Raw genomic sequence first — 14,481 nt, 5'->3', positions numbered from 1 at the left:
AAACCTCAACACATTTAGGAATAATTCAAATAAAATGGATTAAACCTATGCAATGACTGCATTGCAGACAGAATTAATGATGGCTCCAGATTTTAACTGATGCATTCTGAGCCACATTTCATATTCTAAATAAGTGTTTAGGCCATGATAAAAGGAAGAATCCCAGTAAAAATAACAAAAACAGAAATGACAATATCCATTTTTTCTGGCTTTTAATTTTAAACATAGTCTACTTCGACAGCTTTATTATGATGCTGGACATTAGCTTTGTACATGTTTTTTCACATAAAAAGGACAGCACTTACCATCTGGACAGTAACAGCCATCTAAGCAGTGCAGATTGCTGCCAAGACAATCCTTTTCAAAGGTGCAGGTTGGCGGACAACAGCTGATACAGTCACGGTGTACAAAGCTGTCTTCACACTTTTCAGCTAGAACAAGTACACATTACATCGGACATTAGTGCAGTTTCTCTTGCCATAACGGAGAAGTTCTAGCTCTACAAATAAACAGTTGTGCAACACTTCTGGTATAGATAGTTGCTCAGATCAGTTACAAGCAATTGTTTGGAGGGGCTGTAACTGATAAACTGCAGCAAATCTCACATCAGAATTTAAGTCTTCTTTATCAAATTCTTACATCAGCCCTCCACTAGAAGTTACAGTTCCTGTGAAAGGGGAGGTAGAATAGGAACACGTGCTCATATCTCAGCCAGTTCAAAGTGTTGCGCGTGAGACGGAACTGCAATTGATATGAGGCAGTGATGACTAGACAGAGCAGAGACTTGGGTGCAGGATCCACTGTTTTAATTATGGGGCCCCATTATGTTATGGGGCCAGCAGAGGCTGAAAGGTCAGCTAGGAAGAGAAGTAACATCAAATCTCCACAGATGTTTGTTCTCCATCTTAGAATACGATCAACACACATAAAGTTTCAAGGAATCTGCTGAAATATGAATTTTGCATGGATCTAGATCATATCACAGCAGAATTAAAATATCCCTCTAACAAGTCATTGACTTTATTGTTCACAAACAACAGTGAAGCTGGCTGATCTACTTCTCTATCAGATTTGACTCCTATAGTTGTCAAGATGGAATTATTTGAAATGGATACTCAGAGTATTTCAAAGGTCACATGGTATGCTTTAATAATACATGAATCTTACTGCAGGCAGGAAAGTCATCCCTCCAGTCACGCACAGGGGACCCGGCATGAGAACATGCTCTAGCATATTCTGTCACTGCTCTGCAATATGTTTCATCATCATCCACTCTGAAATGATAAAACAAGGCAGTAAACACCGAACCCAAACCCCATTAACAAATCTCTGCCACAGGACACTGCGCAGGATACTCTGCACACAGCTGACACTGCTTAATCGGAAAGGTGCACTTAATGAATGTACTGTGAAAAAGGACCAGCTATACTGAATATGCTGTTATGCTTTTATCACTTGATATCACAAAAAGTTATTTCATTTTAATATTACCACAATGAACAAGAATAGTAACTTATCACAAAGAAGATAAACGTTGCTTAGGGTGAGAAATATGATCTTGTCATGAAGACAACCGACAGCTTAACAATCCTGCTGAACCCTAAGACCCCCTGTTGGTAGACTCCTGACCTTGCAGTGAAGTGCTCAACACCAAAAGCATTGTCCAGTGAATATTATAGGCACATTCAGGGACTTCTAGAGTGACACTGGACAAAATCCTTCTGCACCTTAGTCTGTATCTACAGAAGAAACTATACAGTGTCCTTTTGCCAGGATCAAGTAAAAGAGACATTCATAAGGATTTAGATGAACCGAAATATTTTTCAAAGGTGAGTTGCGTGAGATGAGATACCACCAGTTTTTTGTTACCATGGAAGTTCACCAACTCCCATCATTCACTGTGAAGGACTTGATGCCTAAATGAACTAGTCATAACACAACATTTCTAATAGAAGCATGACCACGACAGAACAGCTGAGCTGATCTGCCTTTCAGCACACAAGATTAAGCTTCCAAAATTAATAGTCTCAAGAATATATCAGACTGCATTTGCAGTCTGCTTTCAACACATCTATAATCAAATTGACCACTATATTCTTTGTTACAGTGATCATAGTCTCTCCACCTCTTCTTATCTAATCCAATTAAATGAGTCTTAATAGAAAGAATACTTGGCATACACTACGGTCCCACAAGAAACTTCCTAAACTGACACTAAGCCACAAAAAGAGAGGTCTCTCTTATAAACAAAATAAGCCTGAATTAATGACGTTCTGAGACACAGAAACTTCCTTCAAAGTTTTCAACATTCACACAGTTCACATTACACGCACATTCACGCTGTCAAAAGTCAAATTCTGAGCCACATGATAGTGATTCAATGTCACATTTGGAAATCTGCTTTTTGTTATTCTTCTTTTGCTAAAGAAAAGGCACAATAAGCTCCTGAGTTATAAATAGATCATACAGAGGCAGCGCAGCTCTACCTCTCTCTGGGAAAAATAAATGTACACATCATCAGCTTCAGTAAGAACATTCTGGAGACTTTCCTACAAATTCTTCCAACTTGACTTGATGGTAAAATAGAAAAGTAAAAATTCATTAACAATTCATAGGAAATGAAGTAACAAGTGTAATGGGTGCTACTGAATGATTCTTCCTTTCAGTCCTGTAATTCTTTCTGTATGTTCTTTAACAAATTGATGATACTTTCAGAAAGCTGTAATAGTATCTAACATAATACCCGTTATTTATGACAATTACTTCCTAATTATAAAGCCTTCACTAAAAACAGAAGGGATATATTGCTCTGTCACCTATTCAGTTACCCATTGGAGCACCAGTTGAACCTGAACGACTGACATGAACTGAATGGGAGTCTGGAGCTATGGGAAAAATAGCAAGTTGAATATAAACCCAGCAACTGGAGGTGTAACTCCCACCAAACCCAATGTGCTGAAATTTCTTTTGACATCTCTGAATTTACATAAATAAAACGATATTGAAAAATTCTACTAATCTGAACCATAATGGTTGCTCTGTTATGTTTTTGTCATAAAAACAGTCCAACTACCTCAGACAAATGGTCCAGCTCCCCAAGTATCTTTGATATTTGGGCCTAGTATCACCCCAGTCTCCATGTATTTTTGACTCACGACCTCCCGATGACCCTCTGCCACCCCATTCACTTTGACCTTGTTTCCTACTAACTTCATTCAATGCCACCTAGTTCTCGTCTCAAAAGAGAGAGTGAGCATGCATTCTATGCAGCAAAAATAAGTACACAAGAACTCCATTCTTACCTACAAAGATCATTCATACAGCTAGAAATATAAGAATATGGATCTATGCTTTCATGACAGCTGAGAAAAGGAAACTGTAGGAATATTTGGCACTTGAAGAATATGTCCTGTGCATTAAGAAGAAACAGGTAAATTACAGTTAGAAAACACATTCTGAAGAAGCATAATTCTTTTTCCCTTTCTTTCCCTAATCTGGGGTCTTTTATATCCTCATTAAAACCTGCAAATCCCACAGCTGTTTGCTCTATGATTCTTCCCAGAATTTGTCCCCTCTGCCTAGACTGGCTTGACTAGATACTGCTCCTAATCCGTCTGGGAGTAAAGAACATGAAATGACAAACAACCATTTCATGTCAACACAGGAGCTGAGCACGTTACTTCTGCAGTATTTCATATTTCCAACATAATGAGGTATAAGGCATGAGGACTGCAAATTGAACTCAAGATTAATGCAGCAATGAAGAGTTCTGCCAGCAGATCTCAGCCACCTGGTACATCCTATCTGAGCTTTTGTACTACATATCTGAAGGTGCCTAGCAACAATCCTGATCTGAATCTTCTCTTTCTCAAAGCCTCAATGCATTTGAGTTTTTTTCAATACGGCCAACATGCCTTGATTCTTGTATTGTCACAAGGTAATTAACATTAAAAATATAATAATAAATTACATGATTAACTTGCCTCAGTGGATTCTGCATCAGCTGAACAAGGACTGGAAAAATACGAGGCAGTAGGTACACAAGCTGTTTCATATGGGGTTTGCACAGTCCAGCTATTTGCAAATTCAGCAATGTCTTCTGTATATTCACCTACTACATGAAAACATTGAAGAAAATCCATCAAAAGAAAAAAAAAATGTTGGCAACACAAACGACCTCCCAGAAGTTTCTGGTAGTTTTTAAGTGTATTCATTACTTCAGTTACAGATATATTCAGGCTTTCGAGGTGTAAAAAAGGTGACCCTTCTTTTTTTCCTTCTAATTTCAGGTAATATTCTACAGGTAATAGCCTACTTTTCAATAAAAAGATTTGAAAATGATATGTTAAGATGTTTTGGGGGTTTTAAATGTGATCAGGGAAATTTCATAGCAAATGTACAAATAAGGACAAGTGTAATGCATTGTATATTTAAGAAGAAATATAATTCTTTAAAACAATTTAAGTCTTTCATCATGTTTCATAAAGGTCATTTAGCACTGTTATCTCCCTTCTTTTCCCTAAGGGCAAAAAAGCCCTAAGACAAAAACAATGCTACACCCTCAGTTCTTAGAGCATGAGGATGGGAGAATGAATGAATGAGATTTGAAACACTGCAGCACAATTTAAAGTCATGGCAAAAGGCGATGAAAATGCAAGAATGTAAAAGAAAGTTAGCAGTATGAAAACAAACCCAGGATTTGTATAGATTTGCACCAAGAACTAAATATGACATTTTCTGTAAGTTCTTAAGAGTGGCAAAAAAGGTGGATTTTCTCTGCCGTGAAGAATATTACAGTAATTGATATCTATGCTATTCAACGTGATTAGGAGATAGGATGCTGACATGATATCAGCTACAGTTTTGTCACAAAGATGTATTGTCAAAAACTTAATCTAACCTTTTTCCAGTACAAGACGTATAAAGTCTGATACTCTGGAATGTGGAAAACTCCAAAGATCAATAATCAGATATTTGTACTTGGATCTCCACAATACACAAAGCTAACATCCTAGCCACCAATCTATTTGACCTAAGAGCCAGAGAGAATGAAAACATTTCTCCCTTTCTGACGAAAGAGCTCTTTACATTAAAAAAATCCTTCCCAAACATAAAAGGTTGAGTTTTGATCTAAAAGAATCCCTTGACATAACTCCACTTCTGCAAAAACATTAAAAACATTTTATCTTCATTTGGACGTGGCTTGAGAAAAGTTCTAAATCCTCAAAAAACACTGCAAAATAAAATCACTATACTTGAAATAGTTCTATACACAGATACAGTATCACATATGAAAAGTAATACAAAAATTGAAAATGACGATTAAGGAGACAGAAAAGGAGTTAATTTTAAAACTGTACTTTGAAATGGAGTATTAACTACCTCTCAGTAATTTCTTTATTTGGGGCAATGCGCATACAGATCATTCAGAAATACTAACAATACAACTTTCTTATATTTTTCCACCTCTCCTACAGTATCTAGCAGTTTATTTTAATCACAAGGAGAAAAGATGAATTCTTAGATCTGGTTAACTTCTTAGTAGACTGGAATCTATAGCTAATATCCACCTTTATTACAGCTCAGCCAGGATCTTTGGTTGAGCCAGAGTTGTCCAAGGCTTTCTCCCAGTCCCAAGAACACAACGTGTATCTACAAGATTCAGCACAGATATAAGAGCTTCCCATACACTACTGGTTTAGCTGTAGGAGACAAATCATCATCCCCGATGATTTATGAGATTTGGGAACACTTACACAAATATTGCAGTTTAGAAGTACTTTGAATTAGCAGTCTATTCTTGTGAAAGTACTAGAACTTTTTCCTTCTTACTTGCAGAAACAGAGTCAAGGCACCATGTTATAAAAGTGCTTCAAGTTTAAAATATTGCGTAACACTCTGGGTTGTACAGTAGAAGAATGCTATCATTTCTGTTGAAGAAAAATGCTAGAAAAAACGAAGATGAAGAAACGTAGCTCTGGAAATGAAGAAAGCTAAGAGCTGTGTTCCTGCTAAGTCTTTTACAATAGATAGGACATTTCAAGACATTGAAATTATTATTTTCTAAGAAAGCATGTGAATTCATTATCTCCTCAAAACTCAAATTTTCTCCTTATAATAAATTAATAGTTTTAATTAGTTATTAAACATATTATATTATGGTGTGCAAATGTTAATGCCTGAAACAAGGAACTACTGCTTTCACCTCAGAAGAGATGAAAATTTTTTATCAGGCAAAAATGTAAAGCCTCTACAAAGATAACTAGATTACTTCGTCCATCACTCGAAAAGCCAAAAAGCACTTAGCTACCAAAAGGGGGTGAGGGGAGAAATAACAGTGAGATAACTTTTGTGGCTTAAGAATACACGAGGGCAAGGGACTAAATTCTCTCAGCAATTAATGGTAAAAGTAGAATTAGTCCTGTTATCTTTATTTTCAGAGATTGAAAAAAAAAGCTTTCCTCAAGTTCCAAAGGTGGTTCTTTTTTTGCTACATTAGTTGTGAGTTGAAAACACAGGCAGAAAGCGTAAATAAATAAATAATTACAAAGGTCCCTATAGAACATTCTCTATAAAAAACTAGAAAGACTATGTAATACTCTTATCAGCTTAGCAAATCATCTCTTCCTCTATTGCAACAAAATCACGGTGTTGAGCAACTCCTCATCCTACAGGGCAGTAGGAAGCCCAGGCTACAGCTTAGGAACAAAGAGGTACAAGGAGCTTCCCCGAAACAGCTCTGACTAATACTTTAATATTTTCATGATGGTCACGTAAACAAATGACTCAAGATTATGCTTTTTCCAAATATTAATATTTTGGCTCTTCTCTCCTCCTCCTCCTCCCCTTAAACATAGAGGAAACCACAAGCATTTGTTTATTTATTTATTGTTTGAAGGCACTTTCATCAACTAAGATAAACATACCCCAAGTGCTTTGCTGAGCAAGAAAAGACTTTTAAGCATACACATAAATACTTTCTTGAACTGAGACCTTTTTCCCTAACATCTTTAACAATGACGAAGAATAGAGTAGAAATTCCATTTGCTAGAATAGAATAGAAAATAGAATATTTCTTTTTACAGTAATATATTTAAAGTGAAGCTGTTCTCACAGGGTAACAGCGTATTTCTAAGCTATCTACTTACTATTTTGTAGTATCAGGTCATCAAATTTATTGCCATTAAAATTCCCACAGAGGCCACAAGTTTTCCCCTTATGATCTTCTGTCAGCTTAATATAAATGCCAGAGTTTCCATCCCAAGCAAGCGAAAAACCAAAGGTAGTTTTCACCAGAATGTAGTCAGCCAATCTCTCAAGGAAAACATTTTCAACTGTCTGAGGCAATGCTAATCTGGAAAAATAAACACCCTGTTTCAAAGATCTCAGATGTGATGAGGTCAGTGCTAGAAAAATACCAGATTAAAAAAAAAAAAACAAAACACACCTTCTAACTCATTAAACCCTTTTTCCAGGTGTATAATCATTTCCATTCAATTTTTCCTCATGCTTTTACTATCCTTTCTTCTGTTGTTTTTTTAATACCAATGATCAAAAGCGAACACTCTTCTGCTGCATACATCTATCAGTTGTACCAATTATTAGCCTAAAATAACGTAGCTCCATTTTTAATCCCCAGCATGGGCACACTGAGGAATACATTGACTTCACCAGCACCGTGACACTGTGGTCAGAGCTCTCAGTGTGGTGAATGCCAGCAACCCTTCTGGGCACAGAGTACTTGGGTTAGGTCTCTGCAAATGGGAAAACTTGCAGTATGAAATATACCCTTGACTACAGTATTGTATATCTTCCTCCTTTAGCCCAAGACTGCTGGACAACAACACTGCAGCACGATCTAATTACTATTTTCCAAAGCTGCTGCTGTTGGGATGAATGGCAGCATCACTATAGCCATCAGTCTCAGATCTAACAGCTATAGCGTTACCACATCAAAAGAAGACAGCAGGAAAAGCTGGAACACCTGAACAAGTCTTTGAAGTTTTCTGTATTTGATCAACCATTAAAACATATTCATGATAGCCTTCTACTCTCTTTTTCATTTGGAATAAAAAAAATGGGTAGAGTTCAGAGTTGAGGTACCTTGAACTTTTTTGCCTCAGATTATGACATACAGGGTACTTAAGATGTTTAATTAAATCAATCTAGACTTGGCTATAAGAGGAATATGTCTTACATTAAATATAGCTACACACCAAGCACAAATAACGACTGCCACGTTCAAAATGGTATCTGGATGCACTAGGGATTAATTAGATTTGCCTGATGCAGACCTCATCTATACTCTGTTGAGATGTTAGATGTTCAACTTCTCAGCCGAAATGAGTTTCGTGTGGAAAGCGTATGGCATCCCAGCTGAGGTATTACATCAGCAGCATTACACATACTCACATTAGAACTCTATTAGCCCCAATATAGAGCACTCAGGAATCAATAAAAATATATCCAATTATTTTCTCTAGCTGGTGTAAAAAGCATTAATTTCCCAAACTCTATACTATCTTTCTGCAACAACATGTTAAAAAACACTAGTGGAACACTTACCTAATTCCCTCCTTTCTTACTTCATGTCCTGAAATAATTATTTCTTCTTGGTTTGAAAAAAATAAGCTGATAGACCTCAGACAAGAATATACTGAACCGTAACAGTGAGGACTGTTATGAACCTTAGAGAGGAAAAACACAGCAACAATAAATGTTTGTTCTTAACAATTTCATGTAATTTTTCATTTATAATTATACCCACTAATCACTGAAGATTCCAAAGAGCTTTACAAAGAAACACAAGTTTCACTCAGCGGAACACAGGTTTTCAAAACCGAGTCTCACAGAGATTGGCAGTATGTGACTTCCATGACTGCCTACTATCAGGGAGAGGGATTGAACAGATCTCAGATACATACTTTCAGAAATTAAAGCTATGAAACTCCTATCTCACTAACAGCAGCATATCTACAGTTTTACGGTAATGAAGTAGATCCCTCTCTCAAAAAAAAAAAGTATAACCAGACCTTGCAACAGGTATGCTTAAGCCAGCACTCCTCCTTTTTTTATTTTGGCAAAAAGGATGCCACCCTTAAAAATCAGACTTCCTTCCCGCTCCTAGCCTGCAGCCTGCCAGAGCACCAGCGAGGCAGTGAGGGAATATCCTTGTCCCCAGAGACCATACAGCTTTTGCTGGCCAGGGCATGCTCTCAGGACATGAAAGCTCTGGGTTCAAATTTATTTTAACTGAAGATAAGAATTTAGGTCTCTCACTTTCTGTGCATATGCTCTGATTAAAAGGCTATTATACAGTTTTGAATTAAATTCACAATAGACTGAGTTCTGAGTACATACCTCCAAGGGCCTAGGCAAAACTCTGAGGACTTTCCACCAACCTCAGTGGAGCTGAGACACCCAAACCTGTGCAAATCCCTAGACTACAATGCTTCTAAGTGTGTGCACTGATTTATTTTGGACACCACTGAGAACATGTAAGAATATGCTGTGAATCTTAGGTACTTATCATTGCCAAAATTAAGATATAGACCTAAGTTAGATAACTTAAATATGACTCTTATGTCTCTGTGCCTCAGCTTTCTCTGAGAAGGGTGAGTGGTGTTACCAGTTTACATGACAGTGCTGTTAAATTAAACAGATTAGTAATTCTGAAACATCTTGCCAACACAGTAATGGAGGCTGTAAAAGTAACTACAGCCATGGTTTTCACAGAAAAGATCTGCTGGTAAACACACAGTGCTAACACATACACTAACTAATCTTCTTAAGCTAGACTCTTAACTCTGGAAGGAAAAAAAGTTACTGTCTCTGAGCAAAATAAAGCATACCAGTAAAAGCATTAAGGATTTTACATGTATAAAGAAATTCATAATTAAAGACATAATAAACGGTACTAGTATTGACAGAAGGTTTTTATGTAAACCTGTCGTAAGCCAGAAATACGATCAAAGAAAAGCAAAATAATTCTAATATTTTCTTCTTTTCCAGAGAGGTGGGCTATTAAAACCAGAACATTACGGCCATAACATAAGGATTTGGCAAGATTCTTGGCTCTCTATCGCCCAGCTTGTAATGTTTCTGCTTATATTACTGAAATTAGATGTTTGCAGTTGATTGTAGTGCTTCGTCATTACCCATGACTTTTCTGAATGAACGCTTGCAGTTTTCAACAAAGCATGACATTTGTTCCAGCAATTGAATGGCAATTTCTCTCTTAAGGTAAGCAGAAGCCATGGAAATACTGATTCTAAATTTAAATATAATCTTGGGTTTTGCTATAGCATTTTCCGAAAACTTGTAAAAGAGCATAGCTGCACACAGAATCCAAAGACTTAAAATGATGGAGAGCAGATGTAACAGCATCTGTCCATAAACTGAGTTGAAATGGCAGTTCTATCAGATTAACCTTTACTAGATGCTATTTTTGGAGGTGAGATCATGTGTTTATAAATTAAAAAAATAGTCTTTGGTGCAGAATCAGAATCTAGATCTCCTGTTGCCCTTGTGAGCATTGATCACCCGTGTCTAAAATTAGGACCCCTCCCCCCCCCGATCCCTCTTCTCCTGCCCAATCAATAGTGAATTCTGACCACTCTGTAGAAAGTAACATAATTAGCTAATGTCCTTTCCCCACAGTAACCAATGGCCAGGCAATTAGGATATCTTCCTACAAAAAAGGTATACGTTTGAACTCTCCCTGATCCCAAAGTCATTAACTATGGACATCCAGCAGTTTGAGGAAATTATTAAAAAGAATGCTTTCCATCCATAGGTCAAGGTGAAGGCTTTTGAGCTGTTAATCTTCTCTGCATATCAAGGAAGAAATCCAAAATTAGAACCCAAATTCCCAGAAGGGATAGAGTTTTCCACTGGCCAGTTGAAGCAGCTCCCTATCTAGCACGCTGACAATGGTGAATAGCAGGGCTAGTACGCTTGGGTGCCAAATTATCAGGCCCATGACTGCTGCTTGCACTTTACTCAAGAACTCACTTGTTTCTACAAGCTGACAGCTAAAATTTATTGCGTTTCCAAGGTCTGCTTTAGGACCCTTTTTTCCTACACAGGATTTCCCAGAAAGGAGAGATCGGAGATCCTTTTTTAGGATAGAGGGAGTAAGAAATACTATTTTTGTTATACTGACTCTGTTGATTAATTAGCATTTCATCAGTGTTTTGAGTTACTGCACATATGCTTAGACATTTTCCAGCAGTACATTTTGAAATCCAAATAAATAAAGCAACATTTTAATCCATTTATTGTCTCTCTACTTATATTACTAATGAGGAAATGCAAGTCCTGTAATACAGGAATACTAAATGTTTTATTTCTAACGCATGCTCATATACATACCCAAACAGTGTACTGGGGTTCTGGAGTGCTGCAGTCTTTTGCCAAAACGTAGGAGCAATTTCCTGGGAAGTAGTAGTAGATGCCATCAAATGTTTCAAAATGGTACTGTCCCCATGATTTGCAAATCCCATCTCGGTCCTTACCACTGTTAGGTACTGCAGAAAACACAGTTTGTAACAAGCACACTAGTCAAAAATTTTCACAGGCATGTACAAAAGTAAGAGCTTTTAAAGGAAATAAGAGCTTATAAAGGAAATATACAGCAAGGACAAGAGGATTTCATTTCTTCAACCTCAAACAAAGTCAGTAATTTTCTTTTTTTAATCTTTTGGTTGCAGTTTTAGTCATATGAGAACATCATTAAGTTTTGAAATGGTTTCAGTGGGGCATTCTAACTGTAAGTAGAGGCAAAGGGTTTGATTTACAGCAGAAGCTAGAACATGATTCTTGCTGATCCCTACATACAGCAGATTCCAGAAAGCGGTGCTTTGGAAGAGCTGATCATTTTATTTGCAATAAGACACTGTTAGAAACATGCAGTGGCTTTTTGGTTATGCAGTTAAATGAGAAAAAGCTTGACAGCTGATGATGTACCAGTCTATCTGGTATGGTATCTATGTATCATTAGAGCCCAAATGCTAAAAAACAGACATTCCTGATGTTGCTCTATAAATTTCTATAAGATATACAGTTTTAATCCTCTTTGCTACTACTTGAATGACGGTCCAACTACAAAGGAATCACAAGTGTGCTGTGAGCTGTACTGTTTTTACAAGCTGCACTTTAAATCTCAGCTGAACTTGCTACTCATTTCTTTTGGCCCAAAACTTACCAATTTGGCACCTGTTTCCTTGAGCCTGAAATATCTGACAATCACATTCACCTGCCTCTGTACAGACTGCTCCATTAAGGCACTCCTGAGGACAAGAAGCTGTAAGCAAGCATAGCAGCCTTTTAGTAGATACAGTATTTTGCAAACGGCCTGAGAGACTCAGATTACATCTATTTATTTATTGTTAAATCATACGCAGCTATATTAGGTAAGAAAATTAACCAACAGCAATCTTTAGTTTTCAACCTTTACTTGATTTTCAGCTTGGTGTTCCTCGGTTAAAAGAGAACAGAGGTTCTCTCTTTCCCAGTTTGAGACTTGTAAACTAACAAAGGAGCAAAAGGTCAACCTCCTCCCAGCAAACAAAAGGTCACGTTCCCATGTAAAGAAACCAAATCCCAGTCGTCCTGATCTAGAAATACACAGGATGCAGATTACTCCAATTGACCGAATTCAGTACAATTTATACATATGTTCAGCTCCTCCCTCCTATGCTTAATGTACCCTTTGCTGTAACGCTTATGAACAGTCTAGAGAATATGTAACTTACAAAGTCAAAACCAGTTATAAATAACCTTCCCTGCATGCTAAAAAAAGTCAGTTAAAAGGTTATTTCTGCTTAAGAGGTGACCGGAGCCAGAGACTTAAGATTCCATGGGAATGGCTTGTTTTACGTTAGTGATCGTTTCTAAAAGTAATTTCATTAAATGGTTTTATGTTCTGCTCAGAAGCTAAGACCTCACTGTCATTTACTAACCATATTCACTAAGATGGGTCTAAGTCACAGCTCCCCAAACGCAGAGGAGAAAGGGAGTCCCAAACCAAAATTTTAGCAGGTTTTGTGGGCAGTTCCTTTCCCTCTTGGGGCAAAATGTAAACCCTTACAAAATGTAAACACTTACAATGTGACACAGATTAAAAAGCACCGCAAAAAGGAGGTGGTAAATAAAATAAGCAGGCCCTTCCACTCAGAATGAACCCACAGTAAAGCAGGCAGTGACATAAATGGGACCAAAACTGGACTTTTACAGTAGAGCGTATACAGAAGCGAGCACTGGTTCAGAGCGTCAGCCTTCACTGTGAAGGCTGCTTTTCAAGCCTAGTTTTGCATTTTTTCCATTTAAAAATTGCTTTTCCAGTACACGCAGATGCTCTGAAAACACGGACAAGGCAGAAAATACCATGTATAAAACTGCATTAACACGGGACACCCTTTTGTCAGAATTTGTGAGCTATAAAGTTGCATACGCTCACTCACCTGGGGGGAGGAGGGGGAACCACAACAGCAAGCACCTACACAAGGATATATATTTTCCAAAGAGGGTACTAAACTTCGCTCTTGTTCAGTGAACCTTCCGGTAAGGTCTGTAAAGTCACTGCTTTAACTTGCCTGAAAGCATTCGTACAGTGCCTAGAATCTTCTGGAAGCAGCGGCGCGCTCGCCGCCGGGGCGCTGCCCGCCCTTTACGTCGCGTGCCTACTTACATCCGCTGCCAAGGCCCGAAAAAGCGACGCAAGAGAAAAACTGCCCGTGTAAATAAACTTTTTTTTTTTTTAAAAAAAGAAGGTTTTACTTAGTTAGCTGCTCAGATTCACTTCTAAGTCCTTACTTGAAAAGTACATTTTAACAGACGTTTTCCACAATTTCACAGGTAGAAGCTGTGGTGAGGAAATGAGTTAGCGGCTGGGTTTCGTAGGGGATATAAGCGTCATCAGGACTCCCATAACACACAGCTCCCGGGGCTGCGTTTTCAGCGAGGCCGGCCCTGCTCGCGGCCACGGCCACAGTACTGACCTGGTGGAGGGCTCCGGCCGAAGGCCTCACGAAGGCGAGACCGAGGAGAGGCAGCGTGAACCTACCGGAGAAACATAAAAGGCGAAAAGGGAAGATTACAGCTGCCTGGCAGGGTCGTCGCCCTCCGCGTCGCCAGCGCGAACGAACACGCTAGGCTCTGGGGGCAGCGGGGGAAGGTTTTGCTTTTAGATTTAGGCTGAAGAGTGAGGGGGCCGGAGAACTTACCTGCCCTTTTCATTGTGCTTACAGACGTAGCTGGACAGTTTGAGGAGGCGGTAGCCTTCCTTTTTTTCCCCCTTCTTGTCCCCGAACTCATACTCTGTGCTGTGTCCCTATCGACAGACCGCGGCCACTTCAGCTCTGAAGGATTTTTTGCCTCCTCCCTGGAATCCTTCAAAAATCCCATTTTTCTCCTCTCTTGTTTAGGATGAACGTCAATCCGCCAGATCTGCTTCCTGCCTACGCTCAGGCATTGGGGAGC

At 38.4% G+C, this 14,481-nt stretch overlaps 1 protein-coding gene across 1 annotated transcript in view; it reads right to left on the bottom strand.

Moving 5' to 3' along the window:
- The window catches only part of OTOGL (otogelin like), a 100,606-nt gene that overhangs the window by 79,414 nt on the left and 6,711 nt on the right, over positions 1 to 14,481 (bottom strand). Inside the window, exons 4-12 of the mRNA XM_068931286.1 lie at positions 14,001 to 14,061; positions 12,206 to 12,304; positions 11,374 to 11,528; positions 8,566 to 8,687; positions 7,149 to 7,354; positions 3,984 to 4,114; positions 3,303 to 3,409; positions 1,168 to 1,274; positions 306 to 431 (exon numbers count right to left, since the gene is read on the bottom strand). Of these exons, the coding sequence (XP_068787387.1) occupies positions 306 to 431; positions 1,168 to 1,274; positions 3,303 to 3,409; positions 3,984 to 4,114; positions 7,149 to 7,354; positions 8,566 to 8,687; positions 11,374 to 11,528; positions 12,206 to 12,304; positions 14,001 to 14,061 (1,114 nt within the window). The remainder of the gene's footprint in view (positions 1 to 305; positions 432 to 1,167; positions 1,275 to 3,302; positions 3,410 to 3,983; positions 4,115 to 7,148; positions 7,355 to 8,565; positions 8,688 to 11,373; positions 11,529 to 12,205; positions 12,305 to 14,000; positions 14,062 to 14,481) is intronic.

This window comes from Struthio camelus, chromosome 1, assembly GCF_040807025.1.
Source record: "Struthio camelus isolate bStrCam1 chromosome 1, bStrCam1.hap1, whole genome shotgun sequence".
Lineage (NCBI taxonomy): Eukaryota > Metazoa > Chordata > Aves > Struthioniformes > Struthionidae > Struthio > Struthio camelus.
The sequence above is the reverse complement of the archived record's forward strand: the minus strand, read 5'-3'. Positions and strand labels throughout refer to the sequence as shown.